The sequence below is a fragment of the Lonchura striata genome, chromosome 7 (assembly GCF_046129695.1).
Source record: "Lonchura striata isolate bLonStr1 chromosome 7, bLonStr1.mat, whole genome shotgun sequence".
In the NCBI taxonomy this organism is placed as follows: Eukaryota; Metazoa; Chordata; class Aves; order Passeriformes; family Estrildidae; genus Lonchura; species Lonchura striata.
This window is the reverse complement of record NC_134609.1, coordinates 32,187,365-32,210,552: the sequence shown is the minus strand read 5'-3', so window position 1 is coordinate 32,210,552 and position 23,188 is coordinate 32,187,365. Positions and strand designations below refer to the sequence as shown.

The 23,188-nt window shown below is 43.2% G+C and overlaps 1 protein-coding gene across 1 annotated transcript in view; it reads right to left on the bottom strand.

Moving 5' to 3' along the window:
• Positions 1-22,970, bottom strand: part of INPP5A (inositol polyphosphate-5-phosphatase A) — a 58,325-nt gene extending 35,355 nt beyond the window's left edge. The window contains exon 1 of the mRNA XM_077784767.1: positions 22,821-22,970. Coding sequence (XP_077640893.1) covers positions 22,821-22,955 — 135 coding nt within the window. The 5' untranslated portion in view covers positions 22,956-22,970. The remainder of the gene's footprint in view (positions 1-22,820) is intronic.
• Positions 22,971-23,188: the final 218 nt, after the last annotated feature.

Below are 23,188 nucleotides of genomic sequence, written 5' to 3'. Positions count from 1 at the left end.
CCAGAGATCTCCTGTCTCCCTAAAACAGATGATCCCTGCTGGAAACAACTCGCCTTCCTTTGGTCTCAATTTCACAGCAGCACTAGGTTAATTGTAAAATGCATTTTCTTGTCCAGAAACGGAGATAATTCATGACAAAGTTACCACAGCATGTCACCAGGCAATGCCAAACCCCTCTTGTTTACTTTCCAGGCACTGTGCTGAGTGACCCGATAGTCCAGGTGGCAGCAGGGCCGCTGTAGCTGCAGCGTACCTGGGCACCCGCCTGCGGCCAGGGCGGCTCCCCCACCCTGGCACTGCCCAAAGCACCACCCGGCTCCTGCAGTCACCCCACGGCACTGGCTGTGGCTCCTGTGCGTGCTGGCTCAGCAGGCAGCAGGCCAGGCTTACCGCAGCATGCTGCTGCAGACCGTGGCCCGGGCAGGGACGGGCACTGGCGTGGCTGGCTCACAGCTGGAACAGCTGGCCCAGTGCCAGTGGCCAGCTCAGTGCCACGAGTTGGTGGCACAGCCTGCCCGTCTCCAGGTCTGGAGAGAGCCCTGAGGTCCCTGCCTGTGGCCTCTGCCTCAGCAGCTTTGCTCTGTGCCAACAGCTGGTGGCAATTATGGCTCTCTTTTAGATTCTCTTCTTCAGAAAAGAATCTGAATTAATTCCAAAAGGTCTCTGCCTCTCAGATTCTCCAAGATTTCAGATCAGGCTAAAACTCCCTTTTCCATATTCCCCTGAATGCTGATTACCTTCTTATTTTCTCTTTCTGTCTCTCTGGTCAAGTTGCACATCTTTTTGCATTCTCCTGTTTCATTTTCTTGACTATGATCTCAAGCCTGAGTTCAGCAAAGTATCTACACAGTGATTCACAAACAATTCACCTGTGTGAATCAGGACATGGAACTGTGAAGGGTCTCTGTGGACAAAGGTAAAAGGCTCCCCTGCTCACTTTTTAAGGCCTCAGTTTAAATTCACTTGCTGACATCAGGCATCACTAATATGCAATCAGGACTTTGATCAGATCCAGATAAACCCACAGCACAACAAGATCTGAAACTTGGAAGCAATCTGCCAGAAAAATCCCTTCCCTCTTGCTGTCCATCCTTCTAAATAATTTTGTATTACTACTTGATGTCAAGTAGCCCTGAGTTCCCATTCTAAGAGAAACATTTGCTTTTTCTTAATTACAGAAACTGGGACAGTCCAACAGTTCCTGAAGAAATTCTCTGCATAAATGCAGTATGTATGTCTTGTTCCATAAGGTGTGATCCTCTTCAGATCTACTCAGATGTTCTGTTACTTATCTTCTGTTATTTTTTCTGCTTTGGCCATGCAGCAATGCCAGTTTGAGAAATTCCTTGTTGGAAACCTTCAGAGCACTTACACTCTTCCACTCCAGCTGACCAAGCAGAGGACTGGATGTATTGTTTCTGTTCAGCAAAGACTTTGGTGAAGCACACAGAATCTGTGATGTAAATCTGTTTCTGCAGAGAAACATAAAATCCCCTGCTCTCTTGAATGCAGGAGGAACGGAATAAGAGGCAGTTTCTCTCTTTATAGCTAAGCTTGCAGAATAGGAACCTCTATTTCTTTTCATTCTAAAAGCTAAACAGGCTGTGAACCCCATCTGCTCCTGTGTACCTTGCAAATGCCTTTGCTTTGCGTGGTAACATCTGCCTGTGTGTGCACTGATGGTGTTTGTGTTTCTGCTGCCTCCAAATTTCATGGTTTCTTACGGCCACAAGAAATGAAACATGGGAGCAGTAACCCCAAGTAGCAAAATCTAAGCCAATGGCTAAGAAAATTATTTTGTGCTTCTTGACTCCCAGCACTGGTTTCTGCAGTGTCTGGAGTCTGGCAGCTTCACTCTCAAGCCTTGCAGGGAGCACACATCCTGGCACAGCACAGCCCGGGCACGGCCAGCTCATGGGAGTGCTCCAGGCTCCCACCTGACCTCAGAACCAACAGCAAGCCCAGAAAGACTTCCAACCAGCACTGCCAAATGGAGTAAATTCAGGAGTTTGCCCTTTAAAATAATGGGGAGTTTTTTACAAGATCAATGGTGTGACACAGCTCAAGTTCAAGGCTTAACCTTTGGAGAGTGTGACCCTTTGGCTCCCACATAGTAGACTCTCAGCAGCAGGTATAATTAGGAGCTGACTTTCAAAACAGTGTTGGGCAATTCTGAAATCAAATTATGTATGTACCTAAAATCTAGATATCCTGAGATAGGCACTGAGTACTTTTAATCACAAACTCAGAAATAACAAAGAAATAAAAAACTTTTTTCTACTTCCTATTATGCAAACCAGAAAAATATCCTTAGTCCCTTAACAAAGATGGGATTTGAGATGTGGAACAGGTCAGTGACTTGCATGAGGCACAGGTGTGTTGTGGGCTGCCAGCAGCTCAAGCTTGGACTCTTGCTAGGCCTAAGCACAAGGGTGGGATGGACATGTGCCCTGCAGGATGGACATGTGCCCCCCAGAATGGATGAATGCCCTCCAGCTCATCCAATGGTCATAAGCATGTACAGCAAAGTGGAAGAGATGTTCATGTTCTTCCACTGTTTTCTATCTATGGGAAAAAAAAAACCACTCCAAGTTAACTTTACTATTTAAGGAAACAAATGTGACAGAAAAGCAATCTTGAGGTCACTGCATCTGGTTTCCAGTCCTGAACAAGTTGGGAATGCAAAATTCACTGTGTTGATAACTGAAACATGCTGCATGGTGCTATAGTGAGACTAAAACTTTGCTGACCAGCTGATGTCTTCCTGATGCAGCACGTGAACCATTTCTTTACTGTATTTTTCCTGTTGTTTTGTTTGTCCAGCCTCTTTGACTCAACTCCTTTTTATCCTGCCATATCTCATTCATTTTTCATTGTCAAGCTCCCTGTTTGAATCACCATCATTTGCTGCTTTACTCACTTTTGAAATGGAATGAATCCAACAGCCCATAAGTTCAGATAATCCTTTATAGCTAGTTATATTCAGACAGCTCTGAGAGCCACAAGGGGGGATTGCTGAACTGCCCCTCTCCCAGCCCTGTGGTCGTGCAGGTGCCTGGCTGCTGCAGTGCCCTGGCCACAGCCCAGCTGCTGGCTGTCCCCAGCACACTGCCCACCAGCAGGCTGCTGCTTCTTCAACAAGACCCAGGACATCATGGAGCTCACCCATTTCCAAGAGGCCATATTCACACATTAAAAGAAATATTTTTGGATGAAATGAATGAAGGATATTTTTGTAAAATAACGTGCAAGGCGGGTACCCAACGTCTGCTATATTCTCCTTGATGAAAGCTAAGATGGACTGACAGATCAGCATGTGTACACACTCAAAGAAGAGTGACATCACCTACAAACCACTGTGGGGTAGAACAGTCAGTGTGGAGAGAGGAAACAGGGTAGCATGCTCTATGTACTGCCTCTATTCACCACCCTGGTAATGGGGCTCTGAGTTCCTCTGGCTTGGTTTGTGATGGTGTGAGAGCCAAGTGCTGTGCAGTACAGCAATGTTCAGGACCTCAGGACACAGTGTCCACTGACAGGTTCAAGGCTCGGGACCAACAGCCCTTGGCCAGCTAGGGGCACAGCTGATCAGAGAGAGAACGACTTGGAGGAACAGCAACTTCACAGCACTGGCTGGGGATTCCAAGGGATTTAACCCTGCAGGGAATGCTGATCCCTGGCTCATTCGACCCCATCACTGAGGGCATCACTGAGTGAGGACAGAAAGCTCTGCCAGGAATGAGACAACCAGTGTCCTCCTGCTTGTAACAAAGACCAACAAAGACCCCCCCAGAGGGGATGGGACCTGACAGGGCCAGACAACCAGGAAGTGTATTCTACAGAGTTCCAGAAATAAAAATGAAATTCTTTTCGTTATGCACACGAAGATTCAAATATGTGAGACACGTGAGTACCGAAGAGTTAATGCAGCATCATTTTAGAGCTCGCAGCTGGGGCTGGCTTGTGAAGTGCTATTCTTTCTGCTGTATCTTTAAGTGCAGTTAAATTCATTTGTCACTTGATCCAAAGCCAACAGGCTACAAATCTCCCAAGCCCCTCTCGCGCTGAATAGTGACAGGAGGATTCTGTTCTGCCATCAGAAAACATTTGTGCACAGCTCTGTCCGCAGTCATACACGCTGCTTTAACTCATCTGCCTCCCCATTCTCCCCAGCCTGGGAGGACAAATTGCTCACTGTGGCTCCCTTTCAGAGGCAGTGCAGCGCGCAAAGAATCATGACTGAGCAGAAACACAAGGAACAGGCACATAAAAATTCATCACTTTGGCCTACTGACCTCTTGCCACTGGATTTGGCAAACCCCATCTCAAAAAGTAGCACCGAGGGAGAGCTAAGCAGAGGGGCTGAGTGAAATTACTGACAAAAAATATCCTGCACACAGGAAAACCCCACCAGATGCTTCATTGTCTTTGCAGAGAAGTGGTGCTGAAAAAGGGGGTGATCTACCACATGGCATATTGGGTGGAATAAGTAGTGCCATTGTTTCAGGGCAGCTCTGTCACTTTACTGACCGCAATACAAAGAGGTGTAAAGCAAGATTTAATCCTGACTTTTTAGTCAGCAGATTAAAACCAATCATGCCAGATGTCCACAAGACTGTTTAACATACAGAAAGCTTTTTCATACTCTACAAAATAGTGAAGTTGTAATAACTTCTTTATTTCCTCTAGAGAGGCCTTTTTAACTCACTTTTAGTCAGAAAAAAGGGAGATGTTGTAACATATTTTAAGATGTGCTATTAATTTTTACTCTAGCCTTTCTTCTTTTCCCTTTTGAGACATAGCTAGACAAAGTAAATTCTTTAGCCCATCCAAAATTAGACAAGTATGCCAAAGAAAACTGCTGGTATAAGAAAGTTGTGATTTTAAAAAGAATTTATACCCATTAAGACCAGCAATGGATGCTAACAGCAGTGTTTAAGATCTTCAAGTAGTACTTGAAGTGGTGAAAGACAGGAAAACATGCTGGTCAGCATGCTGAGAAGGGAACAGAATATCCTTTTCCCCTCAAAACTGGAATTGTGCTGGTGAGACTTCTGCCCAGATGTCTCCTCACGGCTGGTGGTGCACCCCTGGTCTGAGATGTGTGTGCACTGCTGCCTGGAACAGGAGCACACAGGCAGGGCACCGTGGGGCTGGCAGGACCCGTGGGCAGCCCTGGCCACACAGGAACCTGCCAGGACCCTGGCCCAGCACTCAGGGCAGGTCCCTCTGTGCCAGCAGGGGATGTCACCTCCACAGCCATTCCTGCTGTGGGACCCAGAGCCCTGACCACAGCCACTGCAAGCTAAAATACAAGTGCTACTAAGTGAAAAGTACTCACTGAGTGGTCTTCTTTAAACTCACCTACACAACTGTTACACACTTTGCAATGTTTTTGCTTTCTTCTATATCTATTTATGAACAAATTAATATCCAGAAATACTACCATAAAGGATATAAATTCAGCAATAATCAAAGCATATTTAGCATTTTTTTACTATATTAGCAAAATGGAAAAGAGTCTGCATATTAGTGTTCCCCTGCTGAATTTCCATAGCTAAAAATGCTGCTGAATTCAGCACAACTCAGAATATGTATTTAGTTTGTCATATTAAATTGCAAACAATTTATGCATTTAAGAAAAAATAATTAACTTCTCTTTGGAAAAAATGACAGAAAAAATAAATCTCCTTAAAATTCCAGTATTGGGCTGATTTGTATCACATTTATAATTTAGTAATTCAGAAGCCATATGGCAGCAAGATAACACCTTGCTTGGCATCCCTTATCTATCAGTTGCCTTGGAAAAAATACAACTTACGTATTTCATTTGTTTTCTCATCATGTGCTTTAACAAAATCTTCATTACAAACTTCTAAAACAAAAGTAACTATATGGGTGGATGCCTGACCTAAAGCAGTACTGTTAAACCATTTTCTTTAATTCAAACCTGGTAGAGACCTAAGTGAAGAGTTAAGATCATAAACCAAACTAGCACGGCACTGTTTTAGTTCTGCTGACACTGAGCTAGGGACAGGCACAACTCTTTCCTGGCTGTTTGGTGCTTTCAGAGAGCACCTGTAAGACACCTGCCAGCTCTTCCTGCAGGTGGGGAAGGGGCTCTTCTGTACTCCTGCCACCACATGAAGCACTCTGCATTCTTCCAAAGCAGGGTGCTACCTCTGGAACTCATGGCAGACGAAAGAGTGTGTTTTGGCTGACCATGCTTTGCAGCATTATAAACCACAGCCACAGGTACAAGGACAGTAGCCTGCCTCCTTACTGGAAGATGTGCTTCATTAGGTTAATTAAGATGCACAATTTGTCTTTCTTTCATCATCATCATCATTACTGTACTCCTTGCAGCCTTTGTATCATACAAGCTAATGATTCTGTAATTTCTGTACTGAAAATGTTGGACAGGCAGAACCTCCAGTACTGCCTCTCCTTTCCCCACTGCACTCCGATGGCTGAAAGGTGTAACACACTTGGCTTAAAATCTTCTGGCCGTTCACTGTCATGCTGAGGGGATGTGGGCAGGCACTGCAATGAAGATGATGGTATTTTCTTTGTAACTAAGTCCAACTAGAGGTTCTCAAGCTACCTAACAGGAAAAAGTCAACCAAATGTAAATCTGACTAAGAGATTTCTTTCTGCCAGTTAACACTTACTTCAATACTGCTTATTCCATCCCGGAATTTGCACAAAATTACAATTCTACTCTCTACTTCTGAATTTCTTCAGGCAAGTCTTGTGGGTGGCCCTCAAGATACATTTTACCAATTTTTCATGCCCATCCCTCGAAATGTGACCCTGCTCCTGTGCTTTTATCTCTCTGACAACTCCACACAGGAAAACATGCAGCCCCTCTGATAGCATGAAATCGGAAACAATAGCCTCTGGATACAAAGGGGAGGAGGGAGGCAGGGTACAGTCCAGGTCCTGGCTGATTTTAGGCACAAACAGATGTTCATAGGGCCCAATACTCTGAGCAAGCTGAAAGGAAAAGCTTGTAAAAGAAATGGACCTTAAAAACAATGTATTGAAGAGCTTTAAAATAAAGGCAAAGGGAAAGCAATATGGCTTTCACTGATAAATCTCAGCTAAGAAAACCAAAGTGGCACCATGAATTTCAATGATGCATTTTTCTTTCTCAATGAACTCTACAGCTCATTTTGAAATCTACAAATTGCTTCAATCTCAACTTAGTTTACAAGTCTCCCACAGCCATTAAAAGGTTACAATACAGGCATTTCTATTTCTTGTAACTAATCACCAGAGCTGGAAACACCCAGCGAAGCCCTGAAATATAGGCTAATGCCATTATTTTAAAAGCTGCTTACAGCTCAACAAAGAGGAATATGCTGAAAGAATCTTGATTGGAAAAAATCTTAGACTAGCTGTTGGAAGAAATTTTGTTCAATCTCCTGTTCTTTTCATGTGCACTATTTCAGACTCAAAAAGCCCCATGGAAAGAATCCTTGAAGCGCTGTCCTGAATTGGACTTGGGTTGCATTTCACAAAAGCCAAAATGCAGCATTTATAAATGAAACAAAGTGTGGAATCATTCCTCTGACTGAAGTTTCTGCTTTTGTGATTAAAACTCTCTTCCTCTCTCTTGAAGAGCTTGCCATCCAAAAGGCCCTGTGCCATGCTCCAATGCACAAAATACATGTATTCATTACAGGAGAAAAAACCCTGAAAAATTTGGCACAAAGGCGGGTGCATAGCTTAAGTCCTGTTTAGGGTAGCCCTCACTTGAACTCCGCTCATTTGCATAGATTTTTACCTATTGATTGTCTCTATCAGGGATACAGTGGATGGCTAAAAGGAATGTCCCATCAGCTGCTTGTGGTCAGGTGCAGATTTAATTTGATAGTTATTAGCATCAATGAAACTCACACAGTAAAGAAATAAAGAAGTGGAATCTTTTTCCACCAGCATCACAAACAGTAGGAATTATTTTAATGACAAACAAAGCTGAGACTGAAGGTATCTAAGCCTGCTTAGAAAGCTTAAGAAATTACAGGTTGAAACTCCATCCAGAAGTGACTGTGCATTTGTCTACTCTGATCATACATACCAGATCTTATGTGGCACTGATTTCATCCTCAACTGAAGCAAATGGCACCTCTTTGACTAAAACAAAGCTTCAGAAAGGCATGATCTCTTGGTAACACACAGGACACTCACCAATTCCTCTGGCAGCCGCTCCAGGAATAGAACTACTTATTGATCACTCTTGTGGCTAATTCCCACGTATGATTTTTCATGTTAAGTTGTCTGTTAGCAGCTTCTAAACATCACTTACACCCAAAGGAAGGGGGACACTGCTGTGAACCAAGCAAAGTATGAAACTGAAGCCTTCTGACTGCAAACTCCTGGGAAACCCTCGGACTCATGGCAAGGGGTGTCTGAGTTAACTGCAGTGGACCTCTAAGGAAGTCCAGCTCAGCAAAGCTGGCCCTACAAGCTCTGAAACAACTCCTTGGCACTCAGATCTAGCCCAGTGTCTGGGTAAGAGGATAGAGGGCCTTGCTCTCCTCTCACACCAAACTGTGACTTGGCAATACATGGAGTGGAGATGTGCAGTGATTTTAATACACAGGCTCAGCAGCCACATGTAAAGTCAAATATGCAATTACTACAAATTTACCTAAAGATGCCTGAATGATTATGCCATGGCATTGTTGAGGGAGCTGAGGTTCAGCTGTTTGCAGCTGTTTGCCTTTGGTGCCTCCCACTGCTCTGCCACTGACCCCTCGGTGCTCCTGCATGTACAACACAGACAGATGCAAAGTTAAACACTGATGTTTTTAACAAACTCATCTTGCCATGGGATCACTTGATTCCACCACTTTCATCCAAGTTGTTAATCTCAGGATAAACTGCCTTGTTCAAGCATGTTTTGTGACTGCATTTTCTCTCTCAATTTTCTTATCATTACCAACTCTTGCATTAGGTTGCCTGAAATGAATGTCAAGCTAATGAGCTTTCAGCTATTGAGAACCTTGCTCAGTGTCTTAAGTGCAGGGGGGCACTTAACTACAGGAACAAATTTATTCTTCTTCTAAAATTCTGTAATGTCCCACCAATTTGTTCCAAACCAACTTTTAAACCTGTTGGTTACAGATGGCAATTACAAACGGGCATTCCTACTCTTTAAATTCCTTCTCCTGACTGATCTGTCAGGAAAAATCACTCAGGCACTGGTGGCTCAAAGCTTTCCTTCGTTTTTAAATGACACATAAATATATCAAGTTTAGGAAATTTCCAGTAAATTCAGGGAAAAGCCTAATGATTTTTTAACTTCTAGATGTGAACAAAGCTCTTGAACCTTTTATGGCTACAATACTTGTGAAATTCAGCACTTGTTAAACCTGCAAAAATAAAGGATAGAAACAAAAAATAAGTCTTGCTGACTCTTTCTATGACATCTACAAGTCAGGTAATACTGTAAACAGCTACCCTTCATAAGCCTTCCATATCAAAGGGAAAGAGAATTTATATTAGTCTGAATTTCTGGACTATTGTCAGAGACTTCTGCATGAGTGCTAATAATGTAGTATTACTTGTAGTTGCAGTGCTGAACGATCTACAGCAATGTGATTTCAGAACTACTATCAACTGAGCAACCAGTGCAGTTTGCAGTACCTTGGCACATTTTACTCCATCAAGGACATACATTAACTTCTGAGAACTACACTCAGTGTGGAGGAAATGGAACTGCCTATATTATAGGATTTTAAAATTACCACTACAAAAACCCACTATGAACTAGTACACAGATACGATCAGTTAAAGATCTGTAATTCACCAGCTTCAGTGCAAATTCCATTTAGTTCTAGAGAGATTACCAAAAGTGGGGACAATACTAACAGTCTAAATATACCCTTGTGTATCTCCCCAGTGCACACACATAGCTGAAAGAAATCTGTGTGAGTTACTGGCAAAACATCAGATGAAACAGCCATCTGTATATGAATCATGGGCAGAAACTGGCTTTTATTTCCGTGGTCAGAGATTTCACCAGAAATTTTGATAGCAAAGGGCCAGCGTCAGCTGTTTGCTGAAGCACATATAATATGCAGCATCAGGCAGCAGTTTGAGCCCTCTGCACAGCATAACAACAGAAGAATTGCAGCCTTCATTTTGTCTAACCCTGCTTTTATTGTTTCTCATTGTTTCTTAGAGTTATTCTGCTGTCAATATTTGAAGAACAGACTCCTGTCTGGGTATTGATTTCCTAAAGACTTTGAATCACTGCCTTCATAATGCATATATTTTAAGGCAACTGCATGCAAAAGGTGGAGGTGAAGTTGCTTATTGAATTAAATCAATACAAGATACCACACTGGCAATTATCATCTAGTATTCATTTTACATAATGTAAAATACCCAGCAGACAGAAAAAAAACCAAATTTCCATCCCGCTTTGGCTATGTTAATTTAAATCTCTTGCATACTCTAGACCTTGGGCTTGCTTAAGTTCAGCTGTTGTCACTCAAGCATTTAGCACACACTTGACTCTATTCTGAAGGAGGTGATGACAGGATGGCACAGTGCCACCTCCTGTGACACTCCCTTAGCTCCAGCTGAAGGGAAGACACAGACAGCAGTGCAGCTGAAGTCTGGAGATGCTTCTCCAAGAGCAGCTCAGGGACTGCACTGCAGAGACTCCATGACTAAAAAAGCCCCAAATGACACCTGCAGGGAAGCACAGGATCCACACTAAAGTCCACCTCAATTCAGCTTATGTTTGTGTTCTGCAAGCTTAATGGCAGAACCATAGTTACACTGCAGTCAGCTGAAAGCAAACAAAAAACTACATCTGGTTTAATTTTCAGGGAACCATTAGGGTTATATGAATAAAAATCATCTAGAAACAGCATTTTAGAAGCACAACGTGATTTCCATAAGGAGTTTTACCAGCAGGTGCATTTCTTTCCTGTCTCTAAGGGAGCAAGGGGACCTGAGCCACGCAGCAGGCTTGCCAGAACACCATGAGGACCAGAGCTGGATGCAACAAGCAGCAGTGCACCCTAATCCAGCCCAGACTTCCTGAGGCTGGAGAGCAAGGCAGCAGCCTCTGCCTGTCAGAGAGCTGTGTGCTGTGCTCAGAGCTGGACAGGAGGCGATGGGAATCATCCGCAGCTGCTGAACAGCCCCCTGCACTGAAGCACCTGGCAGGGGTCAGAGGCCTCAGCCTGTGCTCCTGCCTGGCAAGGGCTGAGCAGATGTGCTTCACTGAGAGCTCAGGAAGATGTTTTCCCCCAGGAAGCTGACTTCCTCCCTTGTATGACAGGAAAGCAGCAGCGGCTGAGCCCATCTGTCAGTGATTCTGGGTCGGGGCGCTGCCTGGCTGGGGATGGGGAGTGCCCCCACAGCTGTGCCAGGACAGGGGATCCCCCGAGGCATTCCGTGCACCCTAAAGGAACCTGGCCCACCCCACAGCCTTCTTCCCCACCTTGCAGCACATGTTAAACACTTTTTACATGGAACCCCAGGAGGGCCACCACACAGGCTGAACTCAGAATCTGCTCCTACCAGGAGGCTGCTTCAAATATACTGTTTCTTTTCCTACTTCTACCAGAAAGTGCTATTTAACTGTTAGTGGTTATTTGTCCCACTGAAAGGGCAAGTTACATGAAAGTGTGAAAAGTCAGCTGTAAAGAAATCAACAAAAACCAGCAGAAGCCAGAGGAAATGCAACTTCACAGAAAGGTCTATGTGCTAATATAGGATGTTCTTCCAGAGGAAGATGCCATGAAGAAATATGATAATTTTCAAGGATTTTATTGGCATACTCTTAACTCATTAAAAAAAAAAAATCTATTCCATGATCGTTGAGAATAACATCAGACTGTATAGGTCAAAAATTGACTGACATCACTCTGGACAGGCATTATTGAGACACACAAAGAAGCTGTTGTGCCTTTAAGCTTATGGTACATTGCAACGCAGTAAATGAAAAGCCACTATTATGAGGGGATGTTTATGTCAGTATCAGAAACAAATCTTCTTTTTACTAGCATAATACTGTCTTAAATTGTTAACTGTTGATCAGATAAACAACATGTGATAAAGATCCTATAATCTCTTTTCATACAATTGGTTTTAACCCCTTAGCAGCTTTACATATTAAAATATTGCACATTAATGACCCTTGTGAAAGCTTGAAAGAGCTGCAAATTACATCCTAACACACTTCTTGTGTAAGGAGTAATGATAGAATTCAGGATTAGACTTTAATAAGGTGGAGATAGGATGATAAAATTTTCACAGGAGGTAATGTCTCAGTCACTGCTAGAACATCCTGCCCCCTTCCCACTCTTCTGACCTCTGTGTGAGAAGAAACAAGTTTGATGTCCCTGGTAAGGGTGCAGATTTAAGAGGTATTTCATGCAGTGCAGGACATGGAGAACCCCTCTTGCCATGTGGTAGCAGGCAAAGGTGACCCATTGCTGCATGACTACATAAAGGGCCAGGAAGATTTATCTTTCTTTCCTTGAAGAAGGAGCAACCTAGATGTTACAGCAATTATTACAGCTGATTTGAGATTCCTAGATTGCCACTTTGCATATTTTGCTTTGAAATGTCAAATTCTCATCTCAAATTGGGACTGGGAAAAACTGACACATTACAGGAAATCCTATTCTGACAAAAGTAAAATTACTGTCTGAATTATCAAAACTAATAAAGGCAGATTTGTGGACACATCATGTAGATCAGAAAGTCAAAGTTTTCTTTAATAATGCACATGATAAAATACAGTGGAGACCAGCATCCAGTATAATTTTTTTCAGAATTACCACTGCGTAAAAGTTCTCCTCATAGGGGTTGAGGAACAGAAGCTGCTGTCCTGTTTCTTACCTCTCTGCTACAGAACTGTGAGATCAAGAACCATGAAAGAGAGAAAAGTAACAGGCTGCAAGTGCTTATTCCATGGTGCCAAGCAGTTCAGGGTGTGTTTCCTGAGCTTTCTTAAAATTAATACTGATATCTATGCTAATTTACAGTGAAAGGAGGACCAGGTCCATTTGCCTGTGTTAGTGCAGAGAGGGCTGAAGAAGCTGGAAGAAGAGAACAAATAGAAAATCTGTCTGCCAAGGAGGAGTACATGTATGTACATGTATGCCTGCATTGTAAGGTACAATCCAACAATATTCTGAACACCTCTGTGCTGCCAGCCTCACGGCAGAGATGCCAGCAAGAAGCGCCTGTGCCTGAGGGAAGGAGAGATCAGGGGGGTCTGCACCACTGTGACAGGCACAAACCCCAGCCCGGAGCCTGAGGGGCTCTATCTGCCACCACAGGTCAGATAAGCACACTTTGGATAAGGTGGCTTTAACTGCAATAGAAACAGATGTGATCAAGATTTCCATTACAAGCCAAATGATTTAATGAAACAGCAACTGGTATCTCTTACCAACATCATTTGCTGCCTGGCCCATGCAATATCCCACCACAAATGAGCTTTACATACTTTAGGCATCACCTTTGTTCATTCTCCCTGAGGCTGACCACATTTACCACTGGTCAAATCTAAATAAAGTTGTTTTTTTAAACAAAATATACATTTTGGTTTCTTAGTGTTTTTTTCTACAACTTTTGGGGCTTACTATTTTCAGGTAAAATAAATAAATGTTTTAAATGTTTTAACATAGCTGCACAGATATCCAGAGATTTTGTGCATTCAGTTAATCAACTCTCACTGTATTTCTAACTCCTCCTCAAGAATAAAATTTGCCATTGCAACAGGTGTTGATGATAGAGGCAAATATGATCCTGTTCCTTGATTTTCAGATAGCTACCAAATTCTTTCTACCCAATTTTGTCTCTGATAAGCAAGCAAAATATCATTATTTAATACAGAGTGTAATTTTTTTGAAAAAACTCCCTTTAGGCTTTCATGTATGACAATGAAAATAGGTATTCACAGACTTTTAATACACAGCAAATATGCAGAGTGTAAATCTTTCCTTCCCCCTGCCCTTTGCTTTAGGTCATCAGTGAGTGATCTAAATACTAGTGCATAATTCATACATAGATGTGAAAATTTTGTATTGCAGCAACACTAAACAATAAACTGAAATGTAAAAAGAATGCACTTTTTGTAGGTACATCTATTCCTTCTAAAATGAAATAATTCTTAAAAAGGGAGATTTTATAGCATCTTCCCAGGTGATATGCTGTCTCATTTGATGTTTCTACACTAGATATAAGCAAAAAGCAATGAACAAGTGGTTTTATTAAAATACTTATCACAGATTTTTACATAATGTGTTGCAATACTCCACTACATTATTTAGACTATACCTGCCTAGACAAGAGCAACTTTAAAGTCCAGCTAGTATTGCTGGTTGGTCATATGTGTGGTTTTCCAGCCCCAGTCCCTGCTGCCCCATGAGCCCCCTTGCCCTGCCTGAGAAGGGCTGGCTGGCAGTGCTGGAAGGTAAGCACAGGATGAGCTGCTTCCCATACTGTGAGTGCAACACTCGCCATGGGATGAACTGCTTCCCATACTGTGATTCCAACACTCCCCATGGGATGAACTGCTTTCCATGGGAAGAACTGCTTCCCATACTGTGATTCCAACGCTCCCCACAGGATGAACTGCTTCCCACCTTGTGACTCCAACACTTCCCATGGGATGAACTGCTTCCCACCTTGTGACTCCAACACTCCCCATGGGATGAACTGCTTCCCACCTTGTGACTCCAACGCTCCCCACAATACAGGGGCAAAACCCCAGGCATGTCCAAAAGTAACAAACACACCTCCGAGTGTCATCCAGCAGACACCAACCAGACTCCTGCAGACAGACAAGCACTGTGGCACCTGGGCAGGCCACAGTGGCTACCTGCACCTGGCATTAGGATTGTACCAACTGCGAGTCATTGTTGAGCCCGTTTTTCAATGTGCATGGAGCCATGGCCTCTAGAACTGCCAGCCCGGGGAAAGCTGCCAGGTGCCCTGCGGACCGCTGTGCCAGGAGCTCACAGGCACCCCACGGCAGGTGCCCTGCGGACCGCCGTGCCAGGAGCTCACAGGCACCCCACGGCAGGTGCCCTGCGGACCGCCGTGCCAGGAGCTCACAGGCACCCCACGGCAGGTGCCCTGCGGACCGCCGTGCCAGGAGCTCACAGGCACCCCACGCCGGCGACAGCCGCTCACCCGCAGGAGCCTCCCGGCCCCGTGCCCTCCCTGCCCGCAGGTATCGGGCTGGGTGCCCGCAGGTGAGGGCCGGCAGGTGCGAGGCTGGGCACGGCGCTGCCCCACCGCTGCCAGCCCGGGCACAGCTGCCGCGCAGCGAGCGCGCCCTGCGCGGGGCCGGCTCACAGACCGCGGAATTCATTAGCTTAATGACGCCCAGCCCTATCAGAAAGCACGAGATAATTGTATTTAATTTGTGTACGTTTTAATTACGGACCAGGCAGCGCCAAGTTTGATGAACGTATCATCTTTTCCGTTCTGCTTTGTCACCGCGTTGTCGGTAATTTGCATCTGGGGCTGCCGGAGCCGCTCGGCGCTGCCGCCGAGAGGCCCCGCTTGCACCGTGTCATCCTCCACAGGATGACGCCGTGCGGGACCTCTGCCTGCTGATAGCAGTGCCATCCCTCCCTGCAGCCGCAAATTAAAAGCAGGTTTGTGACCACATGCTCCGAGACCCTCTGGGGCCCCAGAGGAAGCAGCTGAGAACAATCCATTCACTCATCTCTCCCCTTATCTGTGATGGAAGTAGAAACAATTGCATCATTTAATTTACTGTTGCAACGGGGATACGGCTCATTGGTCCCTCGTTGTTTTGAAGACGGATTTAATTAACCTCCTATGAATCTTGCCCATACGTGTGGCACCAGCAGTATGGAATGAAAGATGTCAAAAAATCAGCTGCGGGGTAATGAGCATTTCTCAAGCTTGCTCTGCTGAGAGGATTCATGGCTACAGAGCTTGGCCCCAGCAAAAGCTGTGGAGCAGATTGAGTTAATACACTGCCGTCTGGCCTCTGGGAATCCAAGCTCGGGTTTGCCTTAGACTACTAAGAAGAGAGGTAATTGAATAATTCCTAGTAGCCACATGTACCTTTAACGCAGAGGCCATTTGCAATCACTGGAAAATAAATAATTGCAATTAACTAGACTGTTAAGTAAATATATCCAGTCCCTCAGGGAAGTAATCTGCATGCTTTTATAAGTCTGGCTACAATATAAAACTCATCACAATGTCTGTGAGAGAAATTTATAATGAACATTTAGCAGGTGCCTCAGATGTGTTGCTGCGATTTACCTACATTAATAAAGCCCTCCTTATTAGACCTGAAGTTGTATGCATTTTAATTTAACAAATCTTTATTACCCTTTCCTTTTACAAAGGATGCTGTTTCCAGCATTTCCTAGAAACAAACAAGTTTGTAAAAAACATTAAAATCTGCATGAGATTAAGGTATTTACAGCAAACTGTTTGAGATTATAAAACCAATCCAGGATTTTACATGCTTTCCTAACTGGAATGAAAACATGATCTAAAACTTGTAAACCATTGAGTTATTTCATGATGTGCTGGTTTATCTCAGAAATAAAGCAATGTGGTTTTTCTCTTACAAAAATGGCTTAGTATCACTTCACGGCAGGAGGAAGGGGAGGGACTCTGTTACAGTTTAAACTACCAGCCCTATGGAGCAGGAGCTCAGCAGTTGGTCTGAATTAAATGAATTAAATGGTTGCACCTGATATCCCAAATGGATATGTGGGCACCTGCATGTTATCACTGCCCAGGAATTAACCGTCTGGTTTGGTTTGGAATAGGGAGACACAATGAGTACACCCACAACTACATACACTTGTTTTATATGCCATGTCAGTATTTTTAATGCAAAGAAACTTTACTTCTTTCTCAAAGCAAAATTGATCAGAATTTAAAAAAAATAAATATTGCTGTGTTTGTAACAAGACTGTGCAATTCTTTCATGCCCTTTTCCTGATGCATTCAAAGCATCTTCTGCAAATATTACTTAGATTAAAAAATATATATACATACACACAAATATTTGCACTTGACAGGACAGCCAGGTGGTTGGTGGTGTATCCTGAATGCACGAGGAGAGCAAGAGCCTCATCCTGACAGGTGACCTGTTTCTGTCCAGGGAAGTACATCTGCACCAAGGAGGAGATAATTAACTCTCTACATCCATCCATCACCTGACTACCTCACTTGAATCAGCTTTTCAAATCAGTGATAATTGTCTAATTAACTATTAATCTTTTTCATGACAATTACTAATGGATCATTTGTTGGCTGGAGTTTGCAAAGGTCCTTGTTTGTGTCCAATACACGGGATGAAACAAGTTCAACTTAAAATACTTGTTCAGATTTGAGTAAGATCTAAATCAATTATTCAGATGTGAAAAGAGGTTAATCAGCTTTTGTTTTGAACAAGAGCTGTTTGTTCAAAAAAGAGCGAGTGATGTCTCAGAGGAAGAGGTGCCCATTTTGCAGGTACACACTGTGGCAGAACCAGGAGTGCTCCTCCACCTTCTGCTGGCACGAGCACGCTGGATAAAGGGATACCATGCCCCCACTGGCTTGTTCAGAATGAAAGACCACATTGTGCCAAGACAGTGTGATCAAATGGAAATTATGTGATTCACTGCAGCATCAGCAACACAGTGGGAGCTAAAAAGTCATGCCAGAATGAAGTTGCTCCTATTTTATCAGATAATATAAAAATCACATAGTCAGAGGTGGCAGAGAGGCACAGTGCAAGTGAATGATGGAGCCAGACATGTAAATTCTTATGAACATTTATTACCTTTTAAAAAACATTTAATCAGCAATTCCAGTCCTGGCTTATTAAAGGGCTGCTTGGCAGAAGTCTAGAAAGGAAATATTCTGGTTGGCTGTAACCCATGGAGCACACAGGGTGGGTGGACAAGGTTAATTCTGATTTTTAAGACGTGGACATAACTTTTTTTTTTCCCCCACAGGTAGAGCTTCAAAGCTTTTTGTAGACCAAAATGTCTGGAATCCTGACGCGCCACTTCTGATGCTACCTTTATAAATTTTCATATACGATGCACCTAATCCCTCTCCAGTTTACCAAGCTACCAACAACCCTAACAAATAATGTTTTTTTTCCTGGATACAAGGCAAAGCTATGGTTTACCTTGAACAAATGGATTTTGTGATTAATGTGACTTTTTCCTAAAGCCTGACAAACTAAACCCATTACTGAACTGCCATTCTTGGGACTGAGTAGCACACAATTAAAATTTTTTTTTCTTGGAAGTACAAGGTACTTTTCTAAGAGACTCTCGAATCAGCAGTCTCAGAAAGAGGGTTTTACTCCCAAAAAGTCAAAATAAGCCCAGTTTCTCAAGCCTGTTTATACTTTCCTAAAATTGATGTATTGCATGAGGAAGACATATTATGGAGTTTCAATGAATAACTTCTTTAAATATTAAAGTAATTCTCAGAGATAAATACAGATTGTTACTATGACCAGCTGACTGAAAAAATACTATTCCTTGGCCTAGACCCACCTAAAACAGTTGAATGGTGACTAAAACAGAGCAAGAGTGGTAAACTGGCTCACTGAGACAGAAAGAGAAATACTGCTGTGGACAAGCACAGCCACAGCTGGGAGCTGAGATGCTTTGGGCTGGGGCAGGGTACAGGAGAGAAGCAGCTCCAAGTTCCAGCACAGTGCCTGGGCCAGCTGGAATGGGAAATCTCTCTTTATTTAGCATCTTCTCCAAGGAAGAAGAGGAAAGGGTGCCCTGCAGGTGGCAGCCCCAGGTGGCAGCCCATGCATGGGAAGCCTCACACACTGAACGGGAGCAGTCACAGCCCTCCCTCTGCTCTGCCACAGCTCCAGAAGCCACAGGACCAATTCTGCTTCCACACCACGCCAGCAAGTGTTCGTGGAGTTTACAGAATGTAACAGATGCTACTAAGCTGTTTACATTAAAAAAAGAGCTAAAAGTGGAGATCAGAATGGCCTTGGACTCATCACAACATGAAACCCCACAGCCACCACAGCAGTGAGAATTAACTTACTCCTTCCATGTGGTCACTCACAGTCACTTCATTTCTCTAATTTCTCACCTGAAACAAAAGTAACCTGACCTCCTCAGTTCTCACAACCTCCTCTTCTTACTCTTAATGTGTTCAGAGATTTTAATATCCTGGTTTATTCAGGTGGCAGCCAAGTTGTCTCATTTCAGACCTTTCAGGCACATAACATATTGCCTTTTAAAGAACCAAAAAACTAACTCATAATAATTATTAAATTTCTGGAATATTCTTCAAGTTCAGCCTACAGTATGTTTCACTGCTACTGCAGATTTCTTTGAAGTCACCTCATTAAATCTCCTTTCTACTGAATTTTCCATAAACAGAAACAGTACCTTTGTCACACATGCAATGATAAATTTTGCAGTGTACTTCTAGTAAGTGCAAAGATTACAGTGACCTGTATTATTAGCTTTGAAAGGGGAGAGCAGAACCTTTGAAAAAATTATAGGAGAGCTGTAACACAAAGAAACATCACAAATTCATGTTTCTGTGAAATACTTGTACTGGTGACACTGCAGAGAAGCTATAGATATAGACTAGAATTCATAGTTGAACCAATATAAAAGTTTGCATCATTTTTAACATGTTGCAAACACTTTCATATGTGCTGGGAATAGAGGTGCTGGAAGGTATGTGAAAGCAGTAGGCAAATAATCAGAATGCTGCAACACTTTAAAAAGTCTAGCATTAAAATAAAGAAATCAGTAAGCAAAACTTTGAATTTAAACAGCAACAAATCCTCAGGCACCTTTGCCAGTATAGGATTAAGTGAATTTACCTGGCTGTCAGACAGAAGATTCAGGTCTTACAGCACATCTTAGAGTGACCAAAATCCAAGGAAATGTAGATCTTTCTTCTGCAGTTACTGCCTTACTAAACACATTTTGTAACAACAAGGGTTAGTTTTGCTGGCTGGAGCAGGGTGGTTTCCTCCAAAAGGCTGGACTCCAATGGAAGATTTTCTGGATGTTCTACAATGATAATCACTGGCATTCACCGTCCTCAAAGCAAGAGACTGGCCCCCCAGCTTGGCTCACAGTCCCAGTGGGATGTGCTGGGACCTGGCCCCAGCAATGCTGCCGAGGCAGGCCAGGCATGAGCAGCAAACACACCTGGAAAATTCACTGGTGCTACCTCAGCAACAGCACCTGGCCTTGCCCATGTGCCAGTGACAACCTCCCCCTGGATGACTCCAATAACAGGAAAGCAGATTTTCCTAGCAAGGAAATCAATGTGACTCTAAATTAAGGCTCCCAGAAGTGTTCAATAAATTACATATTAATGATTTATAGTCTATTAACTATGAATTAATATGCACAACATTTTTTGCATCTGATTTAGGACACTGCACATCAGGGTCTGGACTCTACATTCTGAACAGCTCTCAGATTCTCCCTTTAAATGGCTTAATTAGGAAGTTATTTACAAATACACTTTATTCTTTATGTTTGATGTAAGCACAGTCTGCATTTACACAAGTGTTGCTTATAGCATATCAGTGTTCAAGCATTCAGCAGCTGTGGTCTCAAGAGGGAATTCAAAAGGTCAGCAAGAAAAGCAGAGATAAATTTAGTATCATACACAAAGATGACAGGTCAATGGATTAACCCTTACAATTCCCAGTATTAACTCCACTGCTGAATACTGAAGAGTAGTTAATATCCATTTGCATGGGCACACGTTTAAATACCAGCAGGGACTGGGACAGCCTTTGCAGTGGGAGGCTCCCAGCTGAGCACAGGCTCACCCTGGGGCTGGCACTGAGCCTTTGGGACAGAAGCACCTCCGCCTGCTCTGGTTCCTGTTCTGCCAGCTGTACACGGCTGTGGCCACAGCACGTTTGAGCCACACCCTTTACAAGCTACTTCAGGAGGTGATTGGGATCTTAAACACCATCAGACCACCAAGTCCTATCTAGTGCAATTCCCTCTAGAGGTGGCCTATAGCTCTGTCCTTCCAAATTATACTTTAGGAAGGGATCTGTCACCTAGGAGCCAGCCCTTGCTGCCAGTGCTGTACACTACTTACTCCCTCAGGACCATCCCGGTGCCTAGAGACAATCCCAGGCACATCACACAACTGCTTCTTACAGCCTTGGGGTCTGCTGACATACAGATTTATAAACTACATCAAGTACAAAACACTCCAAAACAAACATACTGTGACTTTAGCTGTCCATGTATAAACTGGAAGTTTCTGAACCAACTTCAATTATATTTAATTAACATTGCAGAGTGGCTGGGTGAAGTTCTGATTACTGGGCTATGTTACTTCTCAAAAAAAAACAATAGAAAATCTGTATTATTCTAGTGCTTTGTACACTCACACAGGCTTACATCTTAGGTAGGAAGAATGAGAAAATGAATTTGATTCATCTTCCAATTACACCTTTTGTGCTCACATGCAGCAACATAAACTGCTAGGGGTAAAACACTCCCAAAACGAAGAGAACTGTGTCAGGCTCAGAAACCTCTGGGCTCACCCTGCTTGCTCTGCAGCTCACTCAGTTTCCATCATTTGGGGTTACTGACACTGTTTTTTTTGATGGGGATGATTTTTAAACTGACAGATATAAACATAGAAACTTTAATTTATTGGTACCAAAGCTAACACCCTCTGCAGCTTCAGTCCTGCAGCCTGCTGGCAGTATGTGAGTCAGGAAAAGCTTGGAGCCCCCTCCATCAGTACTGAGTGCAGGAGGTAAGTCTGCTGCAGCGTGACTGACAGGGCTTCTCAGGCAGCAACATCCTCAATGATACCCTCACACCACTGGTGAAGAGAAGAGGCATAACAGCTCTTTGAAGTGATCACCATCAAGGGATTTCTGAACACAGATGATAACTATGGCAGCCACAGGGCAGCAAAACAGGTTTTAACCCTTAACATATGCAGCATGAAGCGGCATATTCTGAATTAGTGACTGGATTTTCATTTCAACTATGCTTTAAGCTTCTTGGCTAACTGACTACACTACAGAAAGGAGTCCAAGAAGAAGTTACTAGTTCCATATGAAATGTTGTAACATCAAACTCCAGTTTTTCAATGGATGACTACTCATCATATAAGGAAGGAGAATAGCACTGCACCTGAATGGGGGGATGCCAGCCTTTGGCACACAGGACATTTCCCACAGTTACACTTACAAAATAAAAACTTTCGGCTCAAAAGATACACGCCTACCCTCAAGGACACCAAAAAGACATTGCAGTACCTCAGAGAATTAAAGTGCGAAAACCATAAGATTAAACTGGTTTTCAATCTGGGCATTATTTCTGCCACCAGCTTACCTGGAGCCTTAGCATTCAGGTCAAGGTTATCTCAACTCATAATCAAAATGTTTAGTACATTGTTTTGGCTTTAGACAAATCTCCTAGTCACCCTTGCACATCAAGATGCTACAGGCACAAAGGTCTGTACTGATGACTGCCTGTACGTTTGAAGTGTGGATTTCTATCGTGGACATTTAGGAAATGCCTCTTGGTTTTCCTCAGAGTTGGAAGGTAATGCAGCACTTCCTCTGCAGGAAATGATTCTGATTCACTGTCAGCTATAAGGAGATGGCAAAAGTCACAACCACACAATGTTAGTTACTTGTTGGACGTTCCTGTTAGAAGTAGTCTTGCTTAAGTCTGATGTCAATAATAACATTACTTTGTAAAGTCACTTTTAGGTTTCCTACAGGCAAAAAAAAAAAAGAACCAAACCTGGTAGGGTCTACAAGAGAAGAAAAAGAGAAATCCTACCTCTACTACTGCTTTGGCATCCAGTCTGAAGTTGAAATCTCCAAAGACAAAATATGAAACTTTCTCAAATCGCTGATCAATAATTCTGGAAAAAAATGAAAACGGAACAAACCTGTCATTTGGCTTTACCAACATGCAAGAATATACAAAGACACACATGCTATCCTTAAGCACAGTCTCAGAAATAAATATTGGAACCATCAAAACTAACAGTTTATGCTGGACCAATATATTAACCATATTTTTCAGTTGATTTTCTTTGCTTAGCAATTTTATCTTCAGCCCCTGTACAACAGTGCATCTGATTTCCCATGCCTGGCTGACAGAGCAAGCTGAGGAGAGCATATTTGCAGCAGTTCATACAAATC